At 34.7% G+C, this 18,230-nt stretch overlaps 2 protein-coding genes across 16 annotated transcripts in view; one reads left to right on the top strand and one right to left on the bottom strand.

Annotated features, from left to right (window-relative positions):
- CACNA2D3 (calcium voltage-gated channel auxiliary subunit alpha2delta 3) overlaps positions 1–18,230 on the bottom strand; it is a 459,196-nt gene that overhangs the window by 61,576 nt on the left and 379,390 nt on the right. The window lies entirely within an intron of this gene.
- LRTM1 (leucine rich repeats and transmembrane domains 1) lies at positions 9,392–15,663 on the top strand. Its single transcript, XM_072044270.1, has 3 exons — positions 9,392–9,623; positions 11,116–11,712; positions 15,066–15,663. The coding sequence occupies exons 1-3, from the start codon at positions 9,617–9,619 to the stop codon at positions 15,497–15,499; spliced, it is 1,038 nt and encodes a 345-aa protein (XP_071900371.1). The 5' UTR covers positions 9,392–9,616; the 3' UTR covers positions 15,500–15,663.

Raw genomic sequence — 18,230 nt, 5'->3', positions numbered from 1 at the left:
TTTTTTTTCATAGTGCAGAGCCAATATGCCTGACTCTTTTGTTAAAGGCTCTCTTTGTTTCATTAATAAATAAATAAATAAATAAATAGCACAAATTATAGATGCAGTAAGCTATTAAAACCATCAATGAAGTATACTTACATAGATGTATTTTATATTTGCATCTTGACTTTTACATAAAAAATGATAAAAAAAAAGAGAGCTTCCACAGATTTTCCTGCTTTATTTCGTACTTTTAAGTGCAGTTAGAAAGCATTTGTAAGGGTGGAAGACTATGATTTCTGTATGTGTAGAGATACTCATACTGTGCTGACTTCATAATTAAGATTCTTTCTCATTTAATTAAATCAGATTAGATTATGGTACTGATTATGATCATTTCCACAAATCAGCATTTTAACTAAGTTTCCATGGAAATGCTATATGCCCCTGTTTTCTTTCTAGACAAGGCTATGCCTGTTTAACAACTTGAAAAAGTTTGATGAGGACAACATATTTTGTTTAAGTTACATTAACCGGGGCCAATATTTCCTAATTACATTACCAGAAGAAGCATTTAGAGCAGTACTTTTTAGCATGGGAAACCCTCCATCAGTGAACCCATCTTAATCTCTGAAAAACAGGAAACATCATCATTGCCTTTGCTTATCACAATGAAAATGTGCTAACTGGTCTTATATTTATAAAATAATCTCTTTTATTAAATGACAGTGCTGGTCTTGTTTTACAATCTTCATACTGAAAGACATTATCCTATTGCATCTGAATTTCTGATAAACTTCTAACAGAGAACACATGCCTATGAAGTCTGGGTGGTCCAGTGGCTTTAGCAGTGAAACGGAGTTTGAATACTGGCTCTGTTCCTTGCTCTGATGTTTACCTGTTGTGCAACCTTGACCAACTCATCCTACCTTTCAGCTCTCCATTCCTTGTTAGTAAACTGGGAGGAAGGGCACTTCACATTCTATCAAAAATGATTTGAATTTTATGAACAAAAGCAGTAACAGCTAAGTATTATAATCATACATTGCACATTAGGGTGTGATCTGGAAACAGGTATAATAACTTGCATGAAGCATTTCTGGGTGAGAAAAATATGGCAGGATTTGAAAAACCTGTATTCCACACTACAACACTTTCAGTTTCATAAAATACAAGTTTTCACTTAAGAGCTATGTTTGGAACATTATATCCCGAAGTCATCAAGAACTATCAATTACAGAGAAAGAGAGTCGTCTACTTTTTTCTTCTTCCTAGAGAGTTTAGAGAAAGACAGCTTGTAGCAGTAATGAAAACCTATTTAAGATCTTACCAACACCAAAAACAGAGGTATGGAAATGATTAGTTCTCTAAACTAGGCATACGATGCATAACTTCTTCAGCTTCTAAAAACAGTAGGCTACTTTCTCCCAATAGGCACTTTCAGAAACAGAGAAGCCAGTAATACTGTTCTTTGAACTTATCTATTCTAACTCTGCTAAAACACAGAGATGGAGAGAAATTGGACACCACGCAATGTACTGTCATTTTGAAAAGGGAAATGGATAAAAAGTCTCAACCAAAACATGAGGTCAGCCCTACCACTATGTTCAAAAATAACATCCTGCAAAACAGAATGAAAGCAAATATAAAGGAGATCAGAATATACACTTTTTGACCAAGACAGCTATAGCTGTTTGGACAGACAAAGCTCAACTAGGATGGGAACTTTTGAGATTTTGTTCTATTTTAAATGGTATTAAAATAGGCCTTTGGATATAAAAGAGGGTACTGGATTGCATTAATTATAGTACGTACTACCTGCGTACTTACAGCTTTACTCGGTGGTCATGAAATAGAAGTCAAACAATAACACTAAAGACAAAAAGGTGAGAATAACATTTAAATCTTTCCTCAGCTTCAGATGTGATAGCCTACTTTTATACTGTATTTTTTCTTTATACTAGCCCACGGGGTTTCCAACTGCCATTATAGAATTGTTATCCTACCAACTAATACAGGTGCTTAACCCAGAAAGTTCATCCTCAGCATGTTAAGGGATAGTGAAGTAGAGACTACAGTTACAAGCTTGCTAATAATTTTGGTTTGTGCAGAAAATAATAATAATAATTTAAAAAAACACACCTAGACATGGCTCAATATTATGACTGACAGGACTTCTTCATTTATGCCAATCTTACTATAACATTTTCCATTTGGTTAAGATCCTTCTAATAATTAAATCTCATGGAACGATTTTCATTTTTAATAAGTCAAGAATTAGCAAATATTGTACACCGTAGATAATCTATAAATTGGGATCACTGTTGAATAAGCTATATTCTAGTAATGAGAAAAGAAACCACAGAATGAGGCCCTTTTTTGATTCTGGGGATAAAAAGAGGAAACTAAAGCAGACAAGATGATCGTGAATAAGTTTAAAAGAGTAAGAACAGTGAAAATGCAATTTTCCTTAAAAATTTCAATCTTTACTTTCCTTTACTTGACTTTAAATTATCCCAGTGAAGTAGATTCATTACTGCTGGTATAAACTGCACACCTCTATAACAAGGCTTTTATTACACCTTCTTTTTATATTTCATACTTTTTTTTTTTCTTGTTTTGGTTTGTTGTTTGGCATTGTTGTTTTGTTTTCACTTTATTTAAATGTATATTGTTTTACTCCTGCATAAATTTCCTCCCAGGGTATCTGAAATCCTTAATCATCATCCCAATATTTTTCTCCCACATTACATTTTTAGAATCAAGTTCCATAGCTTTTAAGAGTTCTGCTTATGTCAGAGGGATAAAGAGGTTTAAATTTCATTACCTGTTAAAGGAATTTAATTATCCAACAAGTTCTGTTTGGATACACTGTTCCTGTTGTTACTGTTCTTTGCTAATCTATATCAGATTTTCCAGCATTGTAATTCTTATTAATAAAATGCACTCTGCAAGACAACTTATTTTTCTGTTTCCTTGCTTTTTTTCTTTGTAAAGAGAACCTCTCAGTGGTTCAGAATTTTACAAATTCTGAACAGAAACATAATTATCCTTTATGCTAAGTTTCCCAGAATTTATCATGTCTGCAAACAGCAGAACTGAATAAACTTGAAGGGTAAGAAATGTATCTTTACACCTGTCTTACTCTGTCACTTCTTTTTAAACATTCTGTGGGAAAAGGAACTTTAAAACACACGGTGTTTAAAATTTGCTTTAAGGCTAAAAACAAAAAAAAAGAAAAAAAAAAAGAAATACAGAAGATATCAGTATGTCATGATGTCATGTGATCTCTAGGATCTTGTAGTATACAGAAGACCTTTGGTGCTGCTCCTATAGCAGTTAGAGCAGTCAGAATGATATGGATATCCAGAGTGGGAAAACAAGAAAAGCAGCTATGTACTGCTTTATAAAACATATTTGTTATTGAAATGAAGACCATCAGCAGCAAGTATATGTATCTGGCTCATTGCTGTTCACTAGAGCCATATGGAAAGTGTTTCCTATATTCTTACTCTTCCTATGAAATAGTCCCATTGACAATGAACACTGATGTTACAGTTTCTATTCATCCATATCCAGAGGCCTGCTAGTTTTTTTTGTTCGTTTGTTGATATGTAAATATGGGCATTCCCAACATTAATCAGTGAATTTTACTGAACTACTACTATCCTGCCATAAAAGCATGAAAGGAATTAATAAAGTATGAGTTCTATTTCATAACATCATTGGTGAACAGCAGCTTAAGACAGAGTAACATCTACTGCCTTTTACTGTATTTCTTCATACACAGAGAATATTTCAAAATCTTTTTAGAATAAGTTGCTCAAGAAAATTCCTTCCAACTCTTTCAATAAATTGACCATTCCAAATGTACAGGAAATTTATGTTTTGTTACTAAGTTTGAGCCCAGGGTGAGATATGACCATGGAGAGTAATTCTTTCTAAATATGAAAATAAGAAAATGAAAATACTAAGGAAAAGGTTAGAAAACAACTTTGTCTTCAGTGTAGAATGAATAAACTATTCAGAACTATAGTGAAAATTACCTCAATTTCAACATGTTTAAGAGAGGATAAAAAGGATATAAAATGTTTAGACAAAACAATGTGTACACTCATCCTTATTCTTACATGTATTTTTCTAGGTCCTGTTTTTTTTTCCTTTCATTTCTGTTACCTTTTCATCAAGCAATGCAGATTTCTACTTACAGTTACAGCTAAATGAATTCATTAATGAAGCCTAATCATGTACACTTTACCTACACATACAAAGATGTTCAGCTGTACTACAGGCAATTACGATTCATCAGGAAAAACCTAAACTCCCCCACACATACCAGTTCTATTAGTGACAGAACTAAAAATACCCTGCTGATACATACATGTATAATCTGACTCTAGCCACAACTTTATCTGGCTTGCAATTAAGGTAAAGTAATTTCACGTCTCTCTTCCTTGCACTTCTCATTCTGAAGGCCTTGCACCCCTTGTAATAAACTTTCTACTTTCTACCTACCTACGTACCTACTATATGGTTAGTGCTTGAGCATTTTCCAGGCAACCCCTTCCCACATTCATATACTGCTTATTTAGTTATGGGTAAAGGAGTACAAGCCAAGTTGGCTTCTAACTAATTATATTAATTATGTTATATCACAACAAATTGCTGGCTATTCTTTTTACTGGATTGAAAGTCTCACATCACGTTAGAGAATTAAAAAAAATGAAAAAAAAATCTGCAGACAAAGGATTGACCCAAACAGCTGTCTCCAGATTATCCACAAAGAGATGGATATTAATAAGAATTTTCCAGTCAAAACCAGAACACTTTGGGGATTAATGCACTTCTGGCCTAAACTGAGAAGGTGCTCACCTAGGCAGCCCCTGTGATACCAACTGTCAGTGTAGCAAACGTCTTGATGGCTTTCAGTTTGTTGCAAATAGCAGAATAAGTCCCCCAGAGCTACCCAGCTTCCTTCCCCCACTGTAAAAGTGCACCTGGAATGCAGTGTGCTCCTGCGCATCTAGTCCACTACTGTATCTCATACACTGGCCCCAACCAGAGGTGTCAGAAGAAGGTGTAAAAATTCTGATAAATAATAATTATTGTGGAAAAAAATTGCCCAGGGGGAAAGGTTTTTCTCCATAACTTGTGTCATTAGTGGTTGAATAAAGCCCTTAATAGTGAAAGTTTATATACCTTCTAAATTATTGTTTGTTTTTTTTTTTTGTCTCACAAGGTAACTATGGCTCCAGATTACATATGCATCCTACTAATTTCTGGCCCAAGGATAACTTCCAGCAATGTGTTCTATAAATTACTCATTTTATAAGCAAGTGCCAGATGTATCTAAGTGAGGCAAAACAAGTCACTGAAAATAGAAGAAAATGGGGCTCTTCCCTCAAAGTCAGTGATCCAAAATACAAAAATCACAACTTCGTGCTGGTTTCCTCATTTCTAGAATTAGAAAATACTGGTTCATACCTTAAAGAGTTACTAACAGACAATTCATAATCATTGCTAAAGAGAGGCATGAGCAACCTTTGGATATAAATTATGCCTCCTTAACTTTGTGATAACTAAGATTTGATGTCATAAGTCTCTGCTTGTTATTACTCTCCCCTTACTCTCCCTAACCACTAAGACTTCTGAATAAATCTACACAGACTCACAGACACCTTCTGGAATTTACTCCCAGCTTTTTAAGGTTCCTCAGTGTTCCTCAAGCCTAATTTGGTTTGGTCTACAGACTTATACTTCTCAGGTGGAAGGCAGACAAGAATAGTTTCCAATGCCTTTCTCTATTTTTTTTCTACTTTTGAATATCTAGTTCCATGACCAGCACAAGTTGAGAGGGTCCTAAACAGTTTCAGTGCATGGACTGCCTTTGTAGAAAGAAAAACATTTAACAACAAAGGCATATGATAGTTGACTAACAAATACAGATCCAAAATGAAGAGGAGTTTGCATTGCACATAGTTTCCTTCGGGGCTTTCAGCAAGAGTTTAGCTGTTTTACTAATCTGAAGACATACATTAGAAAGGCAAAAGCTCATACCATTTCCCTGTAAGCGTTGCAGCTTTAATACCTTCCCACCCAAAAGCAGCTGGGAGCAAGTCTAATAGAGAGAATGCACAGAAATTATCTGTTGGGGTTTTAGCAGGTTTTTTTTTTTTTTTCCTTTCTTTCCATTTAATCATGTCTGTCTGGGCTTGATACTCAATGTAGTCAATATGTTGTAAATTTTAACTATTTGTTATATTTATTTGTCTCTTTTCTGCTAGAGTATAATTCACATAATTCTTTAGTTTTTCTTTAGTGTAGAAGAGATTATTTTTTTCTACACACTACTCCTTTCAAACAGAAAGCAATAACTAGTGTAACAAAGTATATGCTGGCACAGCAAACATTGAATTTCCCCCACCAGTAGGCAGGCTAGAACATTAGTTGACTGGGCTGTCTTGCCATTTGCAATGGGAAACGTATCTTGTTACAACAGGGCACAAGTTAATTTAAGCAGTCACAATAACACAGTTGCTGCACCACATCAGACAACTGAAAAAGAATCCTGCTGGTTCTTCAAAAGGCCAGAAGCAGAGTAGATTTCATGGTTGTTTTGTTTCTGGCAGATCTCTACCTGTGTCACAACTATAATATTCCCCACATCAGACTTCTCTGTCATAACTGAAGTATTATTACTAATAAATGGGCATAGAATATGGATTATAGGTTAGGGAAAATTCTGTTTACAAAATATGTATATGGGTTCTCAATATAAGGAAAAAATAGCCGCATCTACACGAAAAGGAAGTTGACAGATTTAATCATATGTTTCCAAATCTGAACTGGCATAAAGATTTAAAAAAAAAAAAAAAAAAAAAAAAAAAAGTAATAACTTCTTACACCACAATTCAGAGTACATAAAACAACCTCTGCATTATTGTTGGAACTGAACCTCCCACAGTGCTCAACTTTCTGTGACCCTGTCCTACCAACATCTCTTTATTATGAGTGCTAAAAATAATACAATTATAGCAGCACAGGCTTACCTAAAATAAGAGAGGCAGTTTAGAGATGTTCTTTACGGCTTCCATTAGTTTACAAAAAAGCGCTGCAGAAGCTTGCAAGTCTACCTGGTCAGCAAACATGAGTTAAAAAGCAACAACTAGTTAAGAATGAAAAAAAAAAAACAACCTAACAAAAAAACATCTTCAAATTCATAAGCTAAAATAAAATTTTAGATTCCACAGAGAATTTAAAAGTGTGAAAAAGTATTACCATACAAAAAATATCAGAATACCAAATCAAAGCAGAATACCTAGCACCTCCTGTAATATAACCAAAAGTCATGAAAAGGGTTACCATTATTGCAAGGAATGGGTTATTTCAAGGACAGGGGAGTGTCATCTGTAGCAACAGGTGCCTGAGGTAAAATTGTTCTTTTAAAGAGCAAAGCAGAACACCTGGCTACAATTTCTAAGGATTATGGTATTTTACAATCACCCTTTTTACATTTAGTTCTGTTTTCATTAAAATGATTCACTGGTACTGCTTAGGATAGGCTTGTTTATGTATTTGTATGTATGTAAAGATACATGGGTTGGGAAGGGAAATAAATTATATATGTAATAAGATAAATGTACTGTGCAACCAAACACAAACACAAGCACAAGAGAAGTGATTTGCTTTAACCTCTATGCTAAACTACAGTCTTCTTTCATCCTGTTTCAGGATGATGTATCATTCCCCATGAAAGTCAAGGACAATATGGTATGCCATTTGAGCACTATCCTAGTATCTTCAAGAAGAACAGTCACGTTTACTTTACAAAATGTCTCTTCTCCATTCTCTGGCACTGCCCAACAATATTCACTGTTCCTTTGGATACCTTGACTGATTTCAGAAACAATTCAGCAAAGCACACAATAATAACAGTTATAACTCTGTACACAGTTTCCTTTAGAACATGCTTCCTGAACAACTATTGTAGCACACTGCATCTCTTCTCCCAGGCCAAGAAAAGGGGATTAAAGATGTCCACTGAAGAGGGCTGGACAGCAGGTTGAGAGAGGAGACCCAAAGGACAAAAGGACTCAAAGGGAGGGCTAACAGATCTAATGGGAGATTTTTATATATATAATATATATATATATAGTGTGTGTGTGTGTATATATATATATATATATATATATATATATATATATACATACACGTATATGTAAAAGACCAGGCAGGCAGGTGAGATAGGGACATGGTCAGAGACAAAAAGCTGACCTGGAAGCTAGAGAGAGGACTAAATCTGGTAGAAGGTAGCAGACATGAGAACTCCTTTGGAGCTCCCTTGCTGGAAATACCCAAGTTTCAGCTTGAAAGGGGCCTGGATAATCTCATGTAAGGCCTTGCTTTCAACAGCAGTTTGGAGCAGATGATCTCCATATGTCCCTTTCAACCTTCACTTGTATGTAATACCTTCCATCATATTGCATGCAGCATACAAATTTTGTTCCAGAAAATGAGCTTTATTTGACTTTCTAAAAAGCACCTAAAAGAATTTGGACTCATGCAAGCAATGCTACACATAAGAACTGTCCTGAAAGCTTCTGATCACACAACTTCCCTCCTCATAGGAAAACTAACAGATGGAGTGATCATATGACCTTGAAAGACACCATTATACCAGATCACTAATTCCTTGAAACACCTTTGAATTATTTCACAGTCACAGGTCATTATTCCTTTTGTTATTGTAGCAGGTACAGTATGAATGAGTTACATTGAAGAAATAACAAAAAGGCAAATCAAGGCACCGTAAGAACACAGCAAGTACAATTTTCGTACCACCTGCCCTTTCTTTCCAGTATGTTTGGAAATAAATTTCTGCAGTATTCTCAGTGACCATATCAGTACATATGCCATTTTATAGAAGAAGCCATCAGTTCTGTGTTCCCATGGAAGAAAATCCTGTCAGCACAACTAATGGATATCACACGAATAAGCTTAGAAGCACAAGCAAGTGCACTGTCAAAACCATGTCATTAACCCACATGCTTATTTGTAGCAATATTATACACCCCACTGCCTCCAGTCACAGCTCAAGATAATCAGAATCCATGTTCAGAGTCATCTTATCTTGCAAAAACTGGCAAAGTACCGCTAATAATCCACCACAATTCAGAAACTATACTGGATTTTAAAAGGCAGCTTTATTTTTCTGCCTTGTATTTGAGGCAGATTAAATCATTAAAAAGGAAGGGCTATCAGGTCATGATTTGTATGCTACAGCTGTCCAGTTAGAGTTGACAGGCACTCTTTGCATGGGCTGTTGACTGATTAAAAGGCAGAGTAAGCCTCTGAGAGTCATAAATGGTAAATGGATGGGGGCGGGGGGGGGGATTGTGATAAAGAAAAATACAAAGACTGATGGAGTAACTGACTAGGAAGAGTTTCACTTCTACTGAAGCCACAGATACTGTCTAAAAAAAAAAAAAAAGAAAAGAAAAGAAAAAAAGGCACAAAAGAAACTGGATGAACACACTACAGATTTGAAGGAGGAATCAGAATAAAGTGTACGTTACTATTCTAATTCAGAAAGCTGGACTGAATCTTCTGCCAGGTGGGGAACAAGCAAAGCAGAATGACAGGTGAGATACTGAAGCATTCAGATGAAAAATACAATTACTCTATTCTCTAGGCATTTCCTTAATCTGTGTTTATTTTTTAATTTTACATTGGCAGCTGTATGTTGGCTTCTGAAGACAACTGTTGCAGAACAATATAATGAACTGAATTTATTGCTTACCTTGTTTGCAGGAATGCTGGATTCTTTCAAATGATTTTTACAATATAGAAGTAAAGAAATGCAGAAGATGTTTGCAATTTCAATATAAATACTATTTCATTTTAAAATGAAAATTCATGAGGAGTTTGCAAGTTAAACTGCAGTCTCAAATGAAGTAAAACTTTCATTTATACATCCATTATATTTAATCTTACAATAATACAGTTATTCCTTCAATATGGTATTCCTTGTTAGTAATTAACATTTGATCTCTGTAAGCCAATAAACAGTATGTCTTTTAATTTTCAAAGGTTTTCAAGTAGTAACTGACTAAGTATTTTTCATTTTGAAACAGTAAATAGTAAAAAAAAAAAAAAAAAGTTGAGATGTCTCACAAGCAATGTTATAAAAGGATTTATCACTCTGAGTCAAAGAAACTCAAATCACTCAACATGATCTGATTTTTGTATTTTTTTTTTTTATAAATTTCATGCATGAAATGGCACCTTCTTTACAAAGGAAGATCACTAGCAGTACATGAAAGGTAAAAAATATTATTTTTTCTGTTAAAGCTGACCTGAACATCAGGGAGCAAATTATAATTATAAATAATAAATATTATTAAGTGCTCCTGTGACTTCATTTTATCTTTTTAACAGCTCCTTGACAAATGTTTGCAGAGTGTGTAGAAATTTGTATCTCTGGGAAGTACAGCTGGAATTCAGATATGGGAATTAAGCAATATGTGTAAACATAGATATTTTAAAGAATAAATTTAAAGGATCCAAATTTCTGAAAAAAAAAAAAATCAGTTAACTGTTTTTATACCAACAGTTAGAAACTTTTTATTCTTTTGACAGCACATTAACATTTTTTTTAGGTAGTAAACTAGTAGATTTTTAGGCAGAAACTAGTAAAAATGCAAAAAAAAAAAACAAACAAAAAACAACTCATAAGATGTCGCAAAGTTATTACTACCATAAAAAAAGAGAAACATTATAATTTAGTAATTTTAGAAACTCAGTACAATTCCGTTCAAATATCACAGCTTTGCTGATGGCGAAACCCCCTGAAAATTGTTTGTACTTAAGATAAAGCCGTGGGAAGTACTTCACTTTAAGACTGCAGAAGCACTTCATTCTGGATGATAAAATTATTTCAGTACTATCTGTAACTTGCTAATGCACTGTAAAAAATATGACCTATATTTATGCTACCTACATTATAGTTTTTGACATATATCCTGTATATATATATATATATACCCTTTGCTCTTGTTATTGACCCCTATGGCCACAAGACAAACAATTTATAGTAATTTCAAATCATTATTGCTTCTTTCATTTGTGATACAGGCAGCTGGCTTTGGATGCTGAGTTTCATCTTGCCAATATATGTTGCTCACGGATGTCCTGAAAAATGTACATGCCACACAGTTTCAAAGACTGCAGACTGCAAGAATAGAGGACTTAGAGAAATTCCTGCCCACTTACCTCCTGGAATTCAGATACTACAGTTGCAGAACAACCATATTTGGAGAATCAATGAAAATGCATTTACTGGGACACCATTGCTCAAAATATTAGACTTATCTAATAATTCTCTCTCAAGTTTGGCACCAGGTGCTTTTCAAAAATTACGGTATCTACAGGTTCTAAACCTAACCAGAAATTTGATTCATTATATAGAAAACAAGACTTTCAGTTTCCTCCCACACCTCAAAGAACTGGACTTGTCATCCAACAGCATTATACGTTTGCCTGAGACTTTTGGAAACAGTACAGGGAATATAACATTGCTGTCTGTGAAACACAACAAACTCCAGAAAATGGAAAGAGTTCTGCTGGAGTCACTTCCAAACCTGAAAGTTGTTCTTTTCAAAGATAATCCCTGGCAATGTAACTGCAATGTCTTTGGCCTGAAACTGTGGCTGGAAAGTTTTTTATACAGAGGTAAGGAATTCTTCTCATTACATACAACGCACATAAGGACACTTAACCAGCATCTAAATGTTCTTTGCTGCTGTGGTTTAACAATTTACCTCACACCTTGCATCATCCCCTCAAATAAGCATACTAAAATACATGCTTATACATAGCTCAGAATATGTGTGCTTTCAAAATTACAGGTGGCAAAACAGAATCATAGAGGATCTTTGCAGAGAATAAGTGTGGATATATACAGTGTGCATATATACATTCTGAAAATACATGTAAGTAGTAAGCATGCACGTATATATCCGTATCTCTTTATATTAAATCTGCATCTATCTCTATTTCTACATGAAATCTGCATATCTATCTCTATATCTATCTGCATAACAAGTGTTATTTGTGCACATACACTTGTTTTAATTCTACGACAGTTCTTTTGGTAGAAACCAGTCTACTGTTCAGAAGTTTTTTAGCTGGTACGTGAGGATAAACATCAACACAGATAGCAATACCAATTTAGCTTTAGAGAACTCAATATTCTAATTTAAGACTCTCTTTAAATTATCACTTGGTAGCTCTTTATATATATATTTTTAAATTTAATTAGCTCATTACCTAAAAGTGTGCAGTAACACCTTGTACAATCTTACTTTTGTCTAGTGTTGCTTCCTAATTTGTTGTTAACTAGGAGTCGTACTAAATTTGCTAGCAATGTCCTCACAGATATCACAGAATCACAAAATCACAGAATTTCTATGTTGGAAGAGACCTCTAGATCATCGAGTCCAATCTCTGACCTAACACTAACAAGTCCTCCACTAAGCCATATCATTAGGCTCTACATCTAAACGTCTTTTAAAGACCTCCAGGGATGGTGACTCAACCACTTCCCTGGGCAGCCCGTTCCAATGCCTAACAATACCATCACATAGGAAATTCTGTACATAAAAGTAGCCTTAATTTTTGGTCACACCTGCTTTTAAATATATTCAAGAGTTATGCCGTATAAAAGAATATGATTTAATTCTTTTATATATCTCTGAATTTGTTTTGCTTACTGAGTTCAGAGAAACTTCGAAATTCAAGGTGATTAAAATAAAGAAAATGAGCATTCATCATCCCAAAGCGTTGTTGTTCATATCCATTTTACCTGCAGTCAATGTATGCAGAAAAGGAATTAAGCATTAAAAGAAATGTCTTTCTTTCCCCTGGGAGGTATGTTTGAAAATGGAGAATTCAAAACAGCAGTGTAATTAACTTTTCTCTAAATCAGGCTTTGATGCTTGAATGTGATATAAGATACTGATTACCTATCTGTAAATGAAGGTGACACATAGTGTGAAGATGGTCGATGTGGCCTGTAAGTGACTGGGCTGCCATCTTCAAGCATCAGAAGTCTACAGGCCAGCTGAAAAGCTGTAATGTCTATGCAGGTATGAAGAAAGAGTCTTCTGGGGGAGGTAAAACCACTGCCAGAAGTAATCTTTTAGAATAGACAAAAAGCTAAACGCCTCTCAGGGTTAAAATCTTAATACTTTGGGATCATTTAATATTTTACCAATCCAGAGCTTAAAGTTGCATTATGCTGGAACCATTCCCTACAACATATTTCAGAAGGGGTTTTGAGTTCTCCGTGCAGAAGAATTTAATGATCCAAGTAAACATACCAGATTATTTTAATTACTCTGCCAGCAGCATAAATTCCATATATTATTTTAAAAACCAACATTATTTAGAAATTCAGTGATGCCCTTCCAGTTTTCTGAGCATTGCATAGATAAGTAAAATGAAAACTTGCAAGAGATCTTAAAGGAAGCCAACATAAAGTGTGCTCTTCTATGTTTGTCCTTCCCTGAAATTACTTGTGTTACTTGTGTGAATCATATGAAGAAAAGCAAGTTGTATTGCACATTCTTATTACTTATACAGTGTACTTATGACAAAAGATTACTGTGGCTCTACAAACATTTAAGTCCTAACAAAGCACTGCTAAATATGGAATACAGTCTGAATTTGGCAGTATTAAGTGATTTGTCCAATACAACTCTGAAAGATAAATTTTAGCTGAATCTAGCTCAGGCAATTGACATTTGATGCACACTCTTAAATAATTATAAAGAATTCTTCAATTCAGGCAGAACTCTAGTCTTCTATCCCAAGCACAGAAATTTTAGTTTCTTATAATCTTAGAAGGACCACGCTTGTAGAATTTGGTAATTTATGTATATCCACATTCAAACTAACTTGTTGGAGGTTCCTGGAACCAGGCTTTACATTTGGCTATTAAAAACCAAGTGACAAGCTGCTATGCTTATATGTGTCTTAGAACATCATCAATATTTGTGGAAAAGTAGTCTCCACATTTCAGCTTGAGTTCATCTATATTCAATATTTTCTCAAAAAAAATCTTTTCCAAGATGAAAATTTCTGTGCCTGCCTTTAAATAAAAGGTGGTTTACTTCACATAGAGAAGAGGGAGAAAATTCAGCTGACTTGATTGAGTTAAATTTTCAAAATATGTAAACATTGGTTTTGGCCTTGTTGACTCCTTGACACACTATACCCCTAAAGCCATGATATATAGACTAATTAGAGCCCTGAAGGCTACAAACAGTGTGTGTTGCTCTACATGCCGAGGAACAACAGCGTGATTTACCAGGACTACTTCACTTCCCGTTATACTAAGAACATCCTTCAAGAGAGAGCAGAAGCTGGCTGAAAGCAATCATGAAGTTTACCCTTTGAACAAGCTAACAGACTGATTAATCTTAACTCCTTTAGATCCCTGAATATTTTCTTACCATGAACTTAAAAACATTTCTCAGGTATACAGCTTACTGAACTTTCTCTTTGCTTTGTTGTAATTAGTGTATCATGTCAGAAGAATGATTCATGAGAAATGACTGACTGAAAGGGTATGTTTCAGTCAAGTGGAATATGTTTACTAAGTATATTTTTTCAATTTTTATTTATGTAATATTATGTAGTATTTATGTAATATTAAGTAATGGTAGAAATTTGAATGCAATGAATTTGCTGTTAGCAATGTCTTACTTTTTATTTATGATTTCTTTCTTGCTTACCTTTATACTCCTGTTGTTTCTTGCTTTAGCATCCATCAAGCACAGATTACAATTCCTGATGAATTAGTACTTACAAATTATTTCTTCTATTAGTATTAAAGTGTAATAATCTTATCTTTGGTATAGCTGAAAAAAGATGCAGCTATAAATCTTCAAAAGTATGAAGTCAAAGCTGACTATAAGTGTAATTCATGCACGTGTTATTGTTACATGAAGAGAGCTCAGAAATTATAATAAAATCATAACAATCATAATCTTTTTACTTTTTTTTTTTTTTCTTTTTTAAAGGAGGAATAAGTGATGGCATTATCTGCTCAACACCAGGGATTCGGAAGGGCAAGGACCTCCTCAAAGTTCCTTATGAGCTGTTTGGGGCATGCCCTCTTACAACAGCTTATGTTCATCTGACTAGCATTCATCACCATAACTTCGAGCACCGAAGTTCTCTGAAGCATGCTCATCACAATGAACACGCGGAAAACAGCTGTTCAAACTGTGATCCCAAACCAAAGCCAAGGCCTGTTAGTTTGCGTCATGCAATTGCCACTGTAGTAATAACCGGAGTTGTCTGTGGAATTGTGTGTCTAATGATGTTGGCAGCTGCTGTTTATGGTTGTGCCTATGCTGCAATTACTGCTAAATACCACAGAGAACATTTAGCCCCAGCAAGACAGCATGGGACTCCTGAGGAAAAAGAGCCATTCAATAGTTCCTTGGCTTGAGTTACTTTTGTCTTTGGTTTCTCCAAAATAAAGAGCCCTAACTTCAGTTAAAAAGACCATAATCTAAATAGAATTGATTTAATAGTTATGACTGTTTTTCTTTCCCTTTTCACATTGAAGAAATTTTATGTATACATGTATATTAATTCCTTGGAATAAATATAAAGACTTCATGTAGCAGAATGCAAATGTATCTGCAGTTTTTGCTGTATATTCTGAAGCCTCTATGTAAGGTTGAATGCTAAAGATAATGAAATTTTGATGTAGCCCTTTCCAAGTATTCCATTCTTCATGACTAGCTCTTGAGGTAATATTAGTACAATATACGACTTATGGTGTCAAGCCAAGTCACTACCCAACACAATAGAGCTTTCTACAAAGAAAAATACAAAATAGCTATAAATTAAGAGATTTTGAGATCTTAGATTATCTGATATGTATTCCAAAATACAATTCATAGCCATTTTTAGAACTGGGCAGTCCATACACTGCCAGTGATAACTTAGAACATTTTTTAAAACATTTCTAAATACATTCCACTTGCCAATCTGCCCTAGGAGACAATAAATAAACATTACATCCATTATGTAGTTTAGAAAACAGGAAGTGCCTTGTTAGGCATCACATTTCATTTTTAAAGTACTTACTAGGGAAGAAGGAAGAGAGCTGAGACATCACAGGAAGAGGAAGGAATATGTTGCAGGTACAAGCACTGAGATAAGCATAGGTAGCATATATGAAGAGACATTACCCATTCTCCTAGCAGTATACATGCCTGCTACAGACATTTCTGAAGCTTCTTAATCCTAAATCCACACAACTGCTCCATTTTGAAAATTTCAGGTCTCCAGATGCAGCCCTAATCAGAATGCTGCCCTTCAGCAGGAAGGATAATATAGCTCCATGTTTACGTGTTCTAGTTCTCACAGAGAAAACATTCAACTGAATTCGTTCAAGGATCTGCCCTTTCTGCAGTACAGTTTTGCCGTCAGAGGAAATCAAAGCCAAAACAGAGCAACATAATTTAGGTCAGAAAGATTATTTTGAACATGCAGAAGTATTTTTCAAATACTTGATAGAAATAATAGTTTAAAGACAACTAAGAGAGATCAGCTACTCCACCTACCCTTTCTGAGACTAGATGAAGTATATCTGGACTATTTGTGACAGACATTTTTCTAAGGTGTTTTTAAACCTCTCCAGTGACATGGATTAAAGACCTGTTTAGGCAGCTGATGAAGAAATCAACTGTGCTTGTAGTCTGCAGGTTTGTTTTTTTTTTCTCAGTATCTATCCTAAACCTGCTTTGATGAAAATATTGTTGGTGGATTTTATAGGCCAGAAACTTGAGGACAACACCTGAGTAACACTCCAAAAGGGCAAAAGGAAGCTGTGACATGGCATTCAGAGACCTCTGATTTCCTTCCAATGGATGGGTTCCCAGAGCAAGCTATTCTAATAACAGCCTCAACTGAGTAATGGGCTATATGGCAGGAGTCATGTGACCCTTGCTCTTATCTATTTAGTAATAATTGAAACCTAAATTTTAAAGCTTATTCCTGCATCTGCAGTTACTTTCACTTCCAGACAAAATTAAGCATCTCAGTCTTAATGTAAATCTAGCAGACACTGAAAACAATTAATTTAAAAACAAATAATCTTCCCTCCCTCCCTCTCTCGTAACAGTTAAGTACTTCTTATTATAGGCTGTCCTCATTCCTCTCTGTCCTGGACTAAAAAACCCAAGCTGTTCCAAAATTTCCTATGAGGCCATATTTTCCAAACTTTTTTCACCCCCTGCATTCCCTGGAACCTTTTTGGTTTTTATTATATTTTAAATGTGGTATCCTACACCAGGCACATTACCTTCATCTAAGACATTATCAGGACAGAATCTATTAGAATATTTATATTCAGGCTTTCCAAATCTCTTGATGATGTATCTCTGAACTATCTCTGAAGTGAATTTGATACTTTTTTTTTTTTCTTTTGAAATATTTTCTAAATTTTAATGAACAATCTCTTTTCAGAGCTAAGTCGTTCAGGTGTGGAGATCTACATTTTCTACTCTTGTATCCATTTAGCAGGACAACATTTTGCAAAGCAAAATACAGTTTTGCAGACAGAGAACACTGAAATACTTCAGGATAGGATCTTACTGTCCATAGGAAAAAAAAATGAGTCAGAGAGAAGCCAAATCACGATGTCTTCCTATGGTGACCACCTAAAATGAGCACAGCTCCATTCAGAGTTCAGATCCTAAAATAAAAGTTAATAAACCTCCAGCCTCCATGGAGATTTTACCCACTGTCTTATAATAGGCTTAGATACAGCAATGCAACTTCCATTACAAGTAAGTTCATATCTCCGATGTCCTCAAGCAAAGTAAAAATATAGTTTGATTAAATATTTCCTTGGTAGTAATAACCAGTATCAGTCTTTAAAGAACAGTCCTATTAAAAAACAAACAAACAAAAAAAAAACCTTTTGATCCTTTTGATTTTTCTTACTGTACGAAAGTGAAAAAGAGATAAGGAAGGACACAACAACATTTAAAGGAACTCTTTTCAAGTCAAATTTAAGATGCTTTGGGGATTTTCATGCACACATAAGGCTGTAAATTGATATGGAGTTCTGCCAGAAAGCAAAGTATTTTGTATTTCCATTTGTTCATTCTGCTAAAGGAGTACAGCAAGCCAATTCATGCCAAGTCTGATTTATACTTTCTAAA

The sequence above is a fragment of the Anas platyrhynchos genome, chromosome 13 (assembly GCF_047663525.1).
Source record: "Anas platyrhynchos isolate ZD024472 breed Pekin duck chromosome 13, IASCAAS_PekinDuck_T2T, whole genome shotgun sequence".
Taxonomy (NCBI): domain Eukaryota; kingdom Metazoa; phylum Chordata; class Aves; order Anseriformes; family Anatidae; genus Anas; species Anas platyrhynchos.
The sequence above is the reverse complement of the archived record's forward strand: the minus strand, read 5'-3'. Positions and strand labels throughout refer to the sequence as shown.